The following is a 13,184-nucleotide window of genomic DNA, read 5'->3' as shown; positions in this document are numbered from 1 at the left end:
ACCGAAGATACGTTAACTAAAAGTTTCTGTTCTTGTTACAGCTTTACCATGTCAGTACTTAATCGGTTTATGTACATAAGTATTGGTGCTTCTTATAAGAGAGTGAAAATGTTTTGTTGGCATGAATTGTCACTGACAGTCATCATAAGAAAAAACGTCACTTAAAGGTTCAGCACAGAGCTCTGTTGTCGATCCTTTTCCTCGTAAGACCTTCGGATGGAGGAGCCATAAATTCCTAGGAACACAAAGACAGTGACTTAAACAAATCATATAGATACCATCATAGCTAGATTACAAATATAATTGAAAAGAGAACATGCTTATATCAACTGCAAACAGTTATAATCCAGAATAACCATCTTGTTTCTTGAAACTTTCAAATTGTAGTCTCATGTTTACAATAACGACAGGGAAAGATATTTTTGTCCAAGTCAATGGCCTGGACCGGACAGCTGTCACCATGGTTACTAGCAAACATCCTGTGGTGTTTGATTACATTATGTAGCAAGTGGCAGGGCAGGGGCTGGTTAAGCTTAAGTAAGACAATATAAACATAGCAGTAGTTTCTAAGACTAGACCATGTAATGGTATATTTGCTTGAAAAACTTGCCTTTTAGTATTTTTTATCTGTCTTTGAAATGTAGATGTCGTATGTTTATATCAACTACAACTAAAGTCTGAACCTCTTTGGTGTTTTAAGTGACCTCCGTTTCCCAGGGGTCCTCCAGGTAGGGCGAGTCCAGCATGTTGTCCTCCCCGTCCGGCCTCTGTCTCTCCACAGTGGAGTAGGGAGGGAGGGGGTGCATCAAACCTACAGGGGTCAGTTGGGACAGAGTTCATTCATTTCAAATTTATATTCTGTCTTGTTTCCCATCTGGGTTGACAAGCTGATTGTCACGGTCACTGCTTTACATTGTAAGTGTAAATAGCACAAATAGATAAACGTCAAATCGGTAATATCAGCTACACTGCCTTATTGTCAGCTTTATGTATCTGACACGCTTTCAAATGAAATAAAGAAATGCATTGTGTATACGAAAATAAAATACAAGTAGTATGCATAAAATCACAAACAAATAACAAATCAACATACGATTAACAATGATATAAATGGCAACGATGATCATAACAAAATAATAATGATAACAATAATGAATGGATGATAGCAACAGTACATAGTTCAGTCTGTGATCGTCATTGTGAAAAGTATGCTAATAGCATGAAGGAACCTTGCAGCGTTTGGCTAAAGACATTGACAGCAGCAGTAACAGTAGCCAGAAACGGATATCACGACAATAACCCTTATCCAAACTCTCTATCGTTAAATTTTCAACTCAGAAACAACCATAGAAATACACGAAGTGTATCTACCTACTTGGATAGGATAGTCCTATGGAGTAGGGCTGTTTGTCCACCCTGGGGGGAGGGCGCGGCTTGAGGGTGCCGTTAAAGTCCTGCAGCTCGAGCCCGTCCATGTCGCAGTCCGGGTCCATGGCCGGGGCGGACCGGGCGTCCAGGTACGGCGGCAGGGGAGGGAGGGCCCGGGAAGCTGTCAGGGTTGACCCGGTGGTCTTCTCTGGAGGTGTGGAAAGTACATTAAGATTGACTGCATATTCGTGATATTTATAATAGAAAAATACGTTTTGTGTTTTTGTCACACTATTGACAGGATAGCCGGAGAGCGGTGGGCGTCCCTCCATCATTAGGAAAAGTAGTGTGTAAAGTGTCGTTTCCAATTGCAAGATTAGGGGACCCAGAGCCTCTAGATTCCAAGCCCAACACTAGCCAGTTACGCCACATACGTGGTATGTATATGATAACGACAATTTGAGATGTTTTCAAGTATCGCTATTTTGCTTCATTTTCTTTCCCTTCTCCAAACAATCAAGACCAAATGACCAGACGACTGTAAGCCTAGTTATTGGAGATGAAGTAGACACCCTGTGGTGTTTAATTACATAATGTAGCAAGTTGCAGGACAGTGCTAGAGGGGCTGGTTACCATGCAGATGTGAATGAATGTTTGGAGTAAAAGAGTAGAAGATTGTTTGAGGCTATAGCTAGACCACGTGGAGAAAAGTATCAATTAGATGTATTTGCTAGCGCTTGTAGCACTTGCAAACAGCTACTTTTCTAATGCTACATTTATTGCTGTGTTTTTCAAATGTTTTATCCCTTTTGAACATTCTGACGCTAAGTTGTTAAACAGGATTGAAACTTGGTCATTGGCACCAGCTGGAATCATAATCAACACATCATGCAAACGGTTAACGTTAGGTTCTATCAAAGCTATATATCTGTTAGAAATCTGACACAAACCGCGACTCTTGTTGACTCCTGTTGACAACCCCGTCCTCTTGGCGATGCAGACGAAAATCGTGGCGAACAGAATCAGCAGCACGATAACTGTAACGGAGGCGATGACTACGGACTGCGTGTTGGTATCTGGAACAACGGTTGGAGATTGATTCTTTAGGAGTTCAAAGTGCAAAGTAAAGTAGCTAAAGTCAGTTGAAGCGTGAAGTTTTTTTTCAAGAAGCCTTTTTCACTACGGCTCGTGTTTTAGCCATGAATGTCGATTGGTGCCTATTTTTGTAATAATTGTGTTGCATTATCTAAGGTTAAATGTTACTCGTGTAATGAAACATGTGAGTAGTTATTCAAGGCAAACATTGTTGAAAGCAATCTTTAGTTAGGATTTTGCGTAGACAACATTGAATGTTGAACACGTCATTTTATCATACTGGCATTTATAAACCGATGGATTCATAAGAAAACTGTAGGATAAGACCCGCACAAACCACCTTTGACGTCCATGTGGAACTCCCTCTGGAAGGTGCCGAACGTGTTTGTTGTCTCGCAGACGTAAACTCCGCCGTCAGAACGGCCCACGTGAGAAATCACCAAGGTGTTCGTCACGCCACGTGGTGACGTCGTTTCCTCCTCTCTGTGCATACAGTAAGAAGGGTTGTAAGTACGCATGCGCAATGTCAAAGGTGAATGCTCCTTAGACATGAACATAGCACGTCTTGACATTGGTATGCTAATCGACTGACGGAAGCCATATAATTATGCATATATTTTAATTTAAAGACTTGTAGAATTTTTAAGACTTTATACTTCACCTTGCAAAACGTGCTTAGAATTGTAAACCTCCTTATTGAGGGGTACGATGTATATACACTTTCTTCTTGGGTTATTCCTGTATGATTATGAAATTGACATCTGTATAAAACGTCATTTCCGATTACATACGGAAACCACCTTCCTTAGAATTATAACATTTATAGACATTTCAAAACGTTAACTAGGATGTTCAAATATCTTTGAAACTATGTGGTCTAAATGGTCCTTTTAAAACTGTTTTACATAATGTTAAGTGCAAGATTCTAATCCTACGAGAGTTTTACCTGATTCCGGGTCTCTGACTTGCTGTAACCGGTTTGTCCTGTTGCCCGGGCCCACGCCGCAGCCATCTTGTCTCCTCTGGAAGGGGGTCGGACAGAATCTCACACACAAGTCTGGCCGTGTCTCCGGACCGCACAGACACTTTCAAACTCACCGTGTTGATGTATGGCTTTCCTGATAATCACGAAACACATAAACACAAATCTAAAGCGGTGATCGATAACATAAAAACTGTGCGCACTTTTTTCATCGATTACCAGCAAACTCTGGATCCTTTTAAAGTTGAAATGACTAAAGGCCTGCCAGGTGATCTTAATAGGGCTCGTCGACTATCCCTCAACCGAGACGGGGGGCGATACCTACTACCGGGCACCGTTGACCCGTCACTGACGTCACACTTCTGTTCAGGTCACGTGCCATAGAGAAGGATCAAAGGCTAGTCTAATTTTTTTTTTAAATAAAGGCAATTCAACTGGTTTTAAACATACAAGCATGACGAGTATCATTACCTCTTACATCCAGAAATATTTGTCTGACAGCATCCCTCATCTGACCATTAGAAGCCACACATTCGTAGTCTCCCTCCATGTCGTAGTCAATCCGCGAGAACTGCAGAGGGTTGCCGAAGTACAGCTTTGTACCTTTCCGCCTCCATCTCACCCTCGGCTCCGGATATCCCTCCGCCTCACAGAGTAGAGAGAAACCCTCCTGTCCCACGAATGGACTCGTCTTACGGTTAAAGTTAGAAGTGATATGAGGAGGATCTAAGTAACAAAAACACACATATATATAATTTCATCACGTTGGTAGAATATAGGATATTGAAGAATTTTTCTTCACAACTAGTGATTTTCAACCGCTGACGGTTCGATGCCTGTCAGACATCTTCCTCAGAGCTCATATTAAATATAATCAACTGCGTAAATTTAATGGACAGTCGAAATAGTTATAAATCTTTAGTGTCAACTGTGTAACTGATTCCATGGAAACTATTCAAAATGATAACTGATCTGGGAACAAAGAATAAACGTAACATAATCTTGACATATAATGCATTCACTACGATATACCAAAAAGTAGTAGAACATAGGATTAAAAATCATTAACAAACCCAAAACAACGCATACAATATCAGCTCTGATGGCCAGAGTAAGAGTATGATACTTACATTGCACAGTTAACGTGGCAGACCCGACTCCACTGGGGGAGATGCCATTGTTGGCTTGGCACTGGTACACGCCTGCTGCAGTTCTGTCCAATGTCAGCAGGCGGAGTGTACCGCCTCTGAAGTCAGAACGTAGGAGACAGAAGTCTGTCTCGGTAAAAGTTTTACAAGCTATTTCCACACACAACGTCATGTTTACCATCACGTTATCCATCATCCATCATTGAAATTCCTCTGTGTTGGTAGTTATCATAGTGCAATGCTAAATTTTCGTCTTACACAAAAGATCAAATTTTCAACGATCACTGTCGCCTTGTTAAGGTCAAACAGCGTTGTAGTGACAGACATCTGACCTGAAGAAGACTGCAAGAACGTAACAATCCGCTGAGTCCAATTGTTTAGCTGAACAATAGCTAATCTCTTCCTAACACATGAAAACACAATTTTACCTGTTTTCTGCATTTGCTGGAATGTCTCCCCCAAGTTTTCTCCACGAGACAGCGGCTTGTGGGTTGCTGTCCACGTCACAGCTCAGGTCTAACGTCTCCCCTTCACTAGCCTGAATAGACTGAGACCTGATCCTTACAACAGGGGAGTCTGGGGACACAACAATGACTAAACTGTCACACAAAAACTATTTCCTTTCTTACTACAAATTTTCTTCCAACAGTGACTGTTTTCAAGGCAAGGCTCATACCTTCAAATTTTCGATGTCTGACAGCACATCTCGTTCACGAGAGAACACGAGACTAGGTCACGCTTGATGAGCCCCTCCAATGATATTTTCTTTCTTGTTTTGTTTTGTTGTGACAGCAATTTAAATGCATTAATTGGTGAATAATTTCGTCTAGTTTTTAATTAATTGAATAACCAACAGGGTTCGTTATTCACTGCCAACGTGTGTATGTAATGTACAACCACAGCAGACGTTACGCTGCCCCTCTGTTACGTTACTCAGGACGATACTGACATGGTACAGTATTACACGCTGCAGTTACGGGTCGCTGCTTACACTGTGGTTACAAACGTAAAGCATTACCATATATGGAATCCCAAACGTAAATTCTATTAAATACAATGATGATTATTGTCATATGTCAAAAATATATGCATAGATCTACTCAATCCAGCAGGCTGCAGGTCAACTTATGTACAAAGATTATACGATACTTAACTTACTTTACTTTACTTTATTAAGGTTGTGTCAAGAACAATACATTGTGGACACTAGGCAGTAGGTTGATATCGTGACCACTTACATTAAGTATATTTAAAACATAGTAAGAAGCAGTTGCAGCTAGAACATGTGCAAGGCAGTGGCACAACTGGAAGTGAATGTTTTAGTAGCTGTCTCATACTCTCGAAGTGCATCTGAAATATGCCTATTTATAAAAAGTGCATATGCCTATTGATAACAAGGCCATACCTACATTTGACATTGAGTATCGTCGATGACGCAGTGGCAGCTGCTAGTTGAGGGTAGCCTTGATCGGCCATGCAGGTGAAGTTTCGCCCATGATCCCATCTGGTGAGTTCCGACAGGACCAGGTCCAGGCTCGCCATCGCCACACCCTCTGCCAACTTATTATTTCTCTAAAAGAGAAACACAAATTATTCAATAGGCCGTTAAACTCAATTTGACCAGAACGAAAATCTGCCAAAACATTTACAATGTGTAGCCTGGAAAACTACTGTTCTGTTCAATCTCACACCGTGCATGGTGACCAACCCATCAAGCTTTGTCCTGCCACTTGCTATATTATTTAACACCACAGGGTGTCTATAACATAGTGACAGCCGTCAATGACTTGATGGACATTTAGTTCTTTGGAACAGACGAAAATGTAGACAAAATGAAGATGATGAAATAATTGAGTGCCATTTATCTACACTTCTGTTCCATTACTTAATCATTTCTATGTTGATGAATAAAGGCCTATTGGACTATTGAAGTAGACGAAGTCGATGTTCAGTTAAATGACACGAAACGTAAAATTACCTGTTTCAACCAATGATGGGGATTGATCTAAGCTACATTGCGTTGTCATTCTCATCTTTCACACATCTTATTCACGTACATCTTAAGATCGTTGAAAAGAACTCACAAGTCTTTAAAGGATCATCTGCAATTGCAACATATGTGGACGCATAATACAAATGTAACATATCAAGTCAAGGATCCCTCAGTGTAACATGATAAACCATAAAACCGATATCACTATAACATATCTTCCAGCATGTGAAATAAAGTTGAAAACGTCGAAAATAGAGCAATGAATAGAGTATGGGCTATCATTATTTTTGTAGATGCGACTGTAGAGATCGGTGTTCCAATGTTCCCCCAGCATCATGCATTTTGTCATATGTTATAAATATCCTGCTGCCTTTGAAATTTGTGGCTCTTGCCCCATCTATCTCCATAGACGTCAAGAGGCACTTATCTGTGCTTGGTACATTTTTCATGTGACAGTGTAGTGTTACCAGCCCATCTATAATTTTGTACATTGCCGGCTTTCGTTGTACAAATCACAGGTGCCGGAAATGTGCCATGAAATATTCAAGTTTTGTCTTAAATTACAAACACAGTTGAGTGGTTGTCCGCCCTCTTGAGTCTTTCGTTGGCAAGGTTTTCTATCTAATAGGGCTGAAATGGATTCCAGGAAATTTGGCATGGTTCTATATCTAACAGGATATAATGGATTCCAGGAAAGTTGGCAAGGTTTTTTGCCTAACAAGGCTGGAATGAATTTCCCGAAATTTGGCAAGGTTCTGTATCTAACAGGGCTGAATGAACTCCAGGAAAGTTGGCAGGGGTTTACACTTACAGGGCTGCAATGAGTTCCAGGAAATTTGTCTTCTTCATTACACTTTAAATTAAACAGCCTAGTGAGTCTACTTAAAAGTTCATCTGTGTGCAACTTGGTAGGAGTTGGATCAAAGTTAAGTTTGGTACCAGATTTTCGTAGCAGTGGATTTTCCATTCCTTAACAAGGACTGAAGTCGAAACTTTCGGAAGGTCAATTTTTCGTGTTGGCAACTACAGTCCAACTTTGACTCAGAACATAACGATCAATTAGTAGACTAGTGGAAACATGGCCTTATGGAAATCCAATAGAACTACAGAAATCCAATTGATCTACAGGATCATGGTAGGGAAGAAAAGTCTGAAGTGCATTTGAAATATAATTACAATAGGCTTGGCAATAATATCCGGGAAATACAGGTTGGAAGTCCCACCAAGGACAAAAGTTTATGGCTTAAGAACACGGATCAAAAGTCTACCATGGTACAAACGCAATTTCCATACTACAATCGTGTAAAGAAATGAAATAAAAGTAAAGTGCATTTTCCAAGAAAGTCTACATGCTTCAGCCTTTGTAACAATGTCAATGAACTAAAGGTTAAAAGCCCTTACCAGGGGCAAAAGCTAACATGATTAGGACATGGCTTCACTCATAACCTCACCACACAATGTAATTTCTCGTAGTCAACCATGTTAAGCAAGGGTAGCGAGAAGTCTGAGTGCATTTTCCAAGACGTCTAATTGTATATGTGCTATAGATGGTTTGAAGGAAAGTTGCATTTTGTACCAAGGACGTCAATGCAGGTCAGACATCCAGGTAGTAAGCAGTGTCACCTACACTTACTCAAGTAACTGGATAGACTTGAAATCTTCCCGTAACGTTTAACTTCACACCTTACAAAATGGTTTGAGATGAGAAGACATTGATCTATACAGTAGTACCTATTGGACCTGTTGTACCGTTGACCCATGGTGCTAGTGTGGAGATATTTACACGGTACCTATTTCACCTGTGTTGTACCGCTGAACCGTGATGTTAGTGCAGGGGGATTTTGACCTGCCGTTGAACCATATTAATGTATGGAGATTTCAATCACAGTACCTGTTTGATCTGTACTGTACAGTTGTGCCACGTTAGACCAGGAAAATTTACACAGTACCTGTTGAGCCTGTTCTGTACCGTTAAACTACGTTAATGTAGGGAGATATACACCACAGTACATATATATTTTGACCTGTGCTGTGCCGTTGAACTACCTAAGTGTAAGGAGATTTACACTGCTTGACCTGTGTTGTGCGTTTGAACCATGTTGCTCTTTTAAAGATGTTTACACAGTATACCTGCTTGACCTGTGCTGTACCGTTGAACCACGTCAGTGTAGGCAGTGGCGACCCCTCTGTTGTCCTGCAGCTCAGCGTTAGTGATTGGCCGGCAAAAATGCTTGAGTCTCTCACTGCGATCTTCGGCGGTTTCTTTATTGGCACTGTAATGAAATTGATGAAGTCATGACAGTAAGTTACCTTACAATGGTTGACTTAAGTCATGACATCAAGCACAGCTTTCCGAAAAGGCAATGTGGTACTAAAACACTTGTATTGTCTAATATTCCTTACTTTCCTAACTCACTTGTTGTTAATTTCTGTACATGTGTTTGTCCGTGTCTGCGTATCCGTGTACGTATGTGCTTGTCTGTGGTCTGTGTTGATTTAAGTATGCTTCGTCCCGTAACCCTTTTATGATAGTTATCACCAACGCTACAGTTAATACATGCGTGAGTAAGTATTTAGTGTGATTTATTTACCTATAACGTTCAACATATCTGCTTTTTCTTGCAGCCCTAACTTACGTGCTTGTCTGCCGTTGGTGTTTCTTAATATTTGCTTTGTGGCTACTCGTTATAACTACTAACGCTCCATCTAATGTCTGTATGCATATCTGTGCGCTTTTAAAGAAATCGTACATATAGTTGTTCTTTTGTATAGGTATCTGTGCCTTACTTACCTATAACGTTTAACATCATCTCTGCCTTTTCCTGCAGCCCTAACGTGCTACACCTGTAGCCGCCCTCGTCTGACACCTGCACATCTGCGATCTCCATGCTGTACTCCCCCACTCCGGAGTTCCCGGTGATGCGGTGCCTCTTGTACAGCGAGTCGACCCTCCTGTCTGTGGACATGACGTTAAAGTTGGGCGGCCCCTCCCAGATGACGACACTCTGTGACGTCAGCCCGATGAAGGCACACCTGAGCGTCACCGTCTGACCCTCTCTCACGGTCATCGACTCCGGACGGGCACGGTAAGACACTGCATGCACTGTAATAGAAAAAAATGTTGAGCAGATATTACCAAAGTGAATGGCAGAGTTTACCTATTCCCCCTTTATTCTTGATTCATAAGTTACAGTTTCGAAGTAACGTCACTTTTAATTCGTGTTAGTGTTATTGGATGGCCAGACTACACTCTCCTCTTCTCCTGAATCGTAATCAGCGGGGCTAAAATGACTGTAATCAGTCCCTAATGACCTCAATACGACAGAAGTTGCCCAAGTTGTGACCATTGGATTGTCAGATGATTATCAACTCATACCGGAAGGACCCATAATCTTTATAGTACCGTGTGCCACGGTGGAGTCTTTAACGTGCTTGAGGTGCGACTTTCTTAAACCCGGGACCTCCATTTAAAGTCCTATTGATCGATGTCCTTAACCTAAGTCAGAAGGGTCACTTTTAGTGCTTTTTTTCTGGGACACAGCATTGGGGCATGTCAAGTGATATTCAAAACCCGGACTTTTTCGATTCTAGGCCAAACACACTAACAGTTTCACCACGCGATGCCATGTGTTGTTATCATTCTCCGGTTCACCACAGAAGAATGAATACGCACTCCTGTTTACGCTAACAAGATAGCTTTTTCGAGTTAGGTCAACATTTTCCTCTTTTTTTAGTTTCTTCAGGGGTCCCAATGTTGTAGATCACATACGACATGTGCAACGAAATATGCCTTTACGTCAATGAAGGTTAGAAGTCAATATAATTTTAAGATGCACAAAAAAAGTTATCGAAGGAACTTTTGGAAGATGTTTCCCATATCAACCAAGTTCCTTGTCGAGTAAGTGCTATCTTGTACAAAGATGCCTTTCTTTATTGCTATACATCAAACGTCTTTCCTTGACATGGACCGGTACCGACTGCTGTGGTGAAAAGCTACTGAGATTGAATTATGTTTTCTCTTCTGATTACCACTGTGCAGACAGGAACGCGTCATCAGGGAATGCATCACTGGGTCTTGTCAAAATTGGGGTCACGAACTCCTTTTTGCTACATTCAAAAGCCCCAGGAAACGCGCTTCTGTTCGGGATGATGAAGTACACTACGGGTCAGGAGCGACGGGAGACGGATTAGTACGAAAAGACTTTTAAAAGATTCCTATAATTTAGTTTGGCTGTTTTTCCCGAGTATGCAATGTTACAAATTCACCTGTAAAAGGGCTTGTCGCATCCAATAGCTGGACAGCTGGTGGTATGGCTGTAAGTTTTGCAAACTCGTGTGGGATTCGCTTCTGCGTTGTCAGCTGCGATGCACTCAATCTTTTGTGTCAGAACAGTGTGATGAATGGAGGGAGGCAATTTACTTTCTTGGGTAATCACGTCAGGAATTGTAGCTCACTAGGAGCCTGGTAACAGGATAAGGCATTATGATTCAGTTGTATGGATGACATCCTCTGGGGAACCACAAAACTGATGCGAACGAATGGTGATAAATTTCTGGCAAAAATGTTGCCTTCGTTATAGAATATAGGAGGTCAGAAAACTTGAAGAAATGATTGAACATATAGAGTTTAAAATAACGTACAATAGATTCTTAATACGTTTATGAAGGTTAGACATCCAGGTAAGCAATATTCAAATTCAAATCAATCTCTACAACTGGATAAATTAAATATCCGTTTTTTTTAATCCAGTTGTAGAGATTGATTTGAATTTGAATAGATTCTTAATTTTTGCTCTTTCACATCTTTGTCTTTGCATGCAGTTTACTTTCTAATTGGTACATTGTTATCCGTTTGTGGAAATTTTGTTTTTGAAGTGTGGCATATATTTGCTCCTTTTGTATCTACATTGTACGAGTTTCAGTATAGTCGATAACATTTTTGGAAACGGAAACGTTTTGATGCGTGCGAGGATGCCATCCATGTAACTGAATCACCATTGCCTGAGTCATCAGCTTTAATACATTAATACACGTGTCTTACATAAGTGAGTCTGATGGGTCAGAGGTGTAGGAAACCATCTGGCTTTCCTGAGTCATTCTCCTGCCGAGCGGAATACGGCGGTATTGTCCCACGGCGTGTCATCCTGCCGGAATCCGGCGGTATTGTCCCACGAAGTGTCATCCTGCCGGAATCCGGCGGTATTGTCCCACGAAGTGTCATCCTGTCACCTCCCCAGCAGGGGTAATCTAATATTCCTCACTCCGGCGGGACGCGACAATGGGTGATTTATGTCTGCCTAACTGGAAACATGGGACACTCAGGATGAACACCACGTTTTGAGCTTTAACGTTGCTTTTATATAACTTCTATCAACGAGAGTTTATTTGCAAGTACATGCCCGTAGGGTAATCGCAAGTGCGTGGTAGAAACAGAGACCTACATGTCATAGTAAACGTTGATTGGCATTATCGTAAGAAAAGTCTGCACAACTACTAATGTTTGCTACAGCATCAACTCTCCTAATCCCACCGCACGCCTTATCACCACCACATGAAAATAATACATGAACTTAAAGTTATATAAAGGGCTGTACAAATGCAGCATAAGTAATCACTTCAGATAGTTAGGTCTTCAAGACAATCGTGAGAACGCCTCTATAACAAAACTTTTTATGTAGCGGTATTGTGGCACCAGGTGGAATTGCGAGAGTCATGTATTATCTAGGTTTGGCTTGCCTAGCAGACGTAGACGAAACGCCCCATTTTCCTATGGTGTATCGGTTCTGCGACCCTTTGTATGTACTGATGACAGGGATTTGGTCATGATGATAGTGCCTTTTAGAACATTTAGATGATGTTGCGTTTACTGAACATTGTCACGCACAACGAAGTGCAAAATGTCAGTTCATCTGCTCTTCTGCAGTTCATTGATATTTCGTCTATTCGATTATTACAGCGTTAAAGGTCACTTGTGGTATAAAAGCCTTAACGGGGATGTTAGCCTTTTCAGGCAAGACGGAAGTAATGTGACATTAACAGTTGCCAGAGCCAGGATAAGTTGTTGTGGGGATGTTGACGGTGTATCAACTCGCACTTGGGCTCGTGTAACGATTAGTCATAGAGTTCAACCTAAGATTTGCTACACAAAGAAACTTTTGAATATTTTCATCTGAAGAGCAATCGACAACTGTCTCTCTTGTGTCTGACATAAACGTTATCTTAATGACTTTAGCAATTACACAACACAAAAGCAATATTAGAAAATAGGGCTGTATAATGCATGAATGGGAATGTTGCATATTACACTAGCTTGGCACCTAGTCAAGACCTGTACAGTATTCGGTGCGAAGATTTATCTTCTTTCCCGATGAAGTTACATCCCTCGGGTGGTTTCATGATGGTAAGTTCGCATCGTCAGAAAGTCTGTAACCAGATACGTTCGTAAATTCCACTAGGCGGTGATTGCGAAGCAATCTCACTACAACATAGATTGCATTTGTGCAAGACTTGTGGTATATAAATCAAACTGTCAAAGATTGACTGGTAAGGCAACTAAACACACAGAGATTCCTTGTGTCTTTAACCTATGAACTTCCTT

General features: G+C 41.1%; 1 protein-coding gene across 1 annotated transcript; it reads right to left on the bottom strand.

Annotated features, from left to right (window-relative positions):
- Nucleotides 1–628: 628 nt before the first annotated feature.
- On the bottom strand, nt 629–9,691 carry LOC118422363 (basement membrane-specific heparan sulfate proteoglycan core protein-like). Its single transcript, XM_035829883.1, has 11 exons — nt 9,378–9,691; nt 8,717–8,859; nt 6,003–6,165; nt 5,022–5,169; nt 4,576–4,691; nt 3,917–4,171; nt 3,410–3,581; nt 2,801–2,946; nt 2,319–2,444; nt 1,376–1,576; nt 629–811 (listed from the first exon to the last, which is right to left on the bottom strand). The coding sequence occupies exons 1-11, from the start codon at nt 9,652–9,654 to the stop codon at nt 696–698; spliced, it is 1,863 nt and encodes a 620-aa protein (XP_035685776.1). The 5' UTR covers nt 9,655–9,691; the 3' UTR covers nt 629–695.
- Between the last annotated feature and the right edge of the window lie 3,493 nt (nt 9,692–13,184).

Source organism: Branchiostoma floridae, chromosome 9 (assembly GCF_000003815.2).
Source record: "Branchiostoma floridae strain S238N-H82 chromosome 9, Bfl_VNyyK, whole genome shotgun sequence".
NCBI classification, from domain to species: Eukaryota; Metazoa; Chordata; class Leptocardii; order Amphioxiformes; family Branchiostomatidae; genus Branchiostoma; species Branchiostoma floridae.
This window is presented reverse-complemented; position numbering and strand designations above follow the sequence as displayed.

What these genes read in the sequence shown, in the direction of transcription:
- LOC118422363 (XM_035829883.1), bottom strand. Translation starts at nt 9,654, where the DNA reads ATGACCGTGAGAGAGGGTCAGACGGTGACGCTCAGGTGTGCCTTCATC. An exon ending in GTACAGCACAGGTCAAGCAG is followed by an intron (nt 6,166 to 8,716) that starts GTATACTGTGTA and finishes TTTCTCTTTTAG; the next exon opens with AGAAATAATAAGTTGGCAGA. An exon ending in CATAGGACTATCCTATCCAA is followed by an intron (nt 812 to 1,375) that starts GTAGGTAGATAC and finishes TGACCCCTGTAG; the next exon opens with GTTTGATGCACCCCCTCCCT.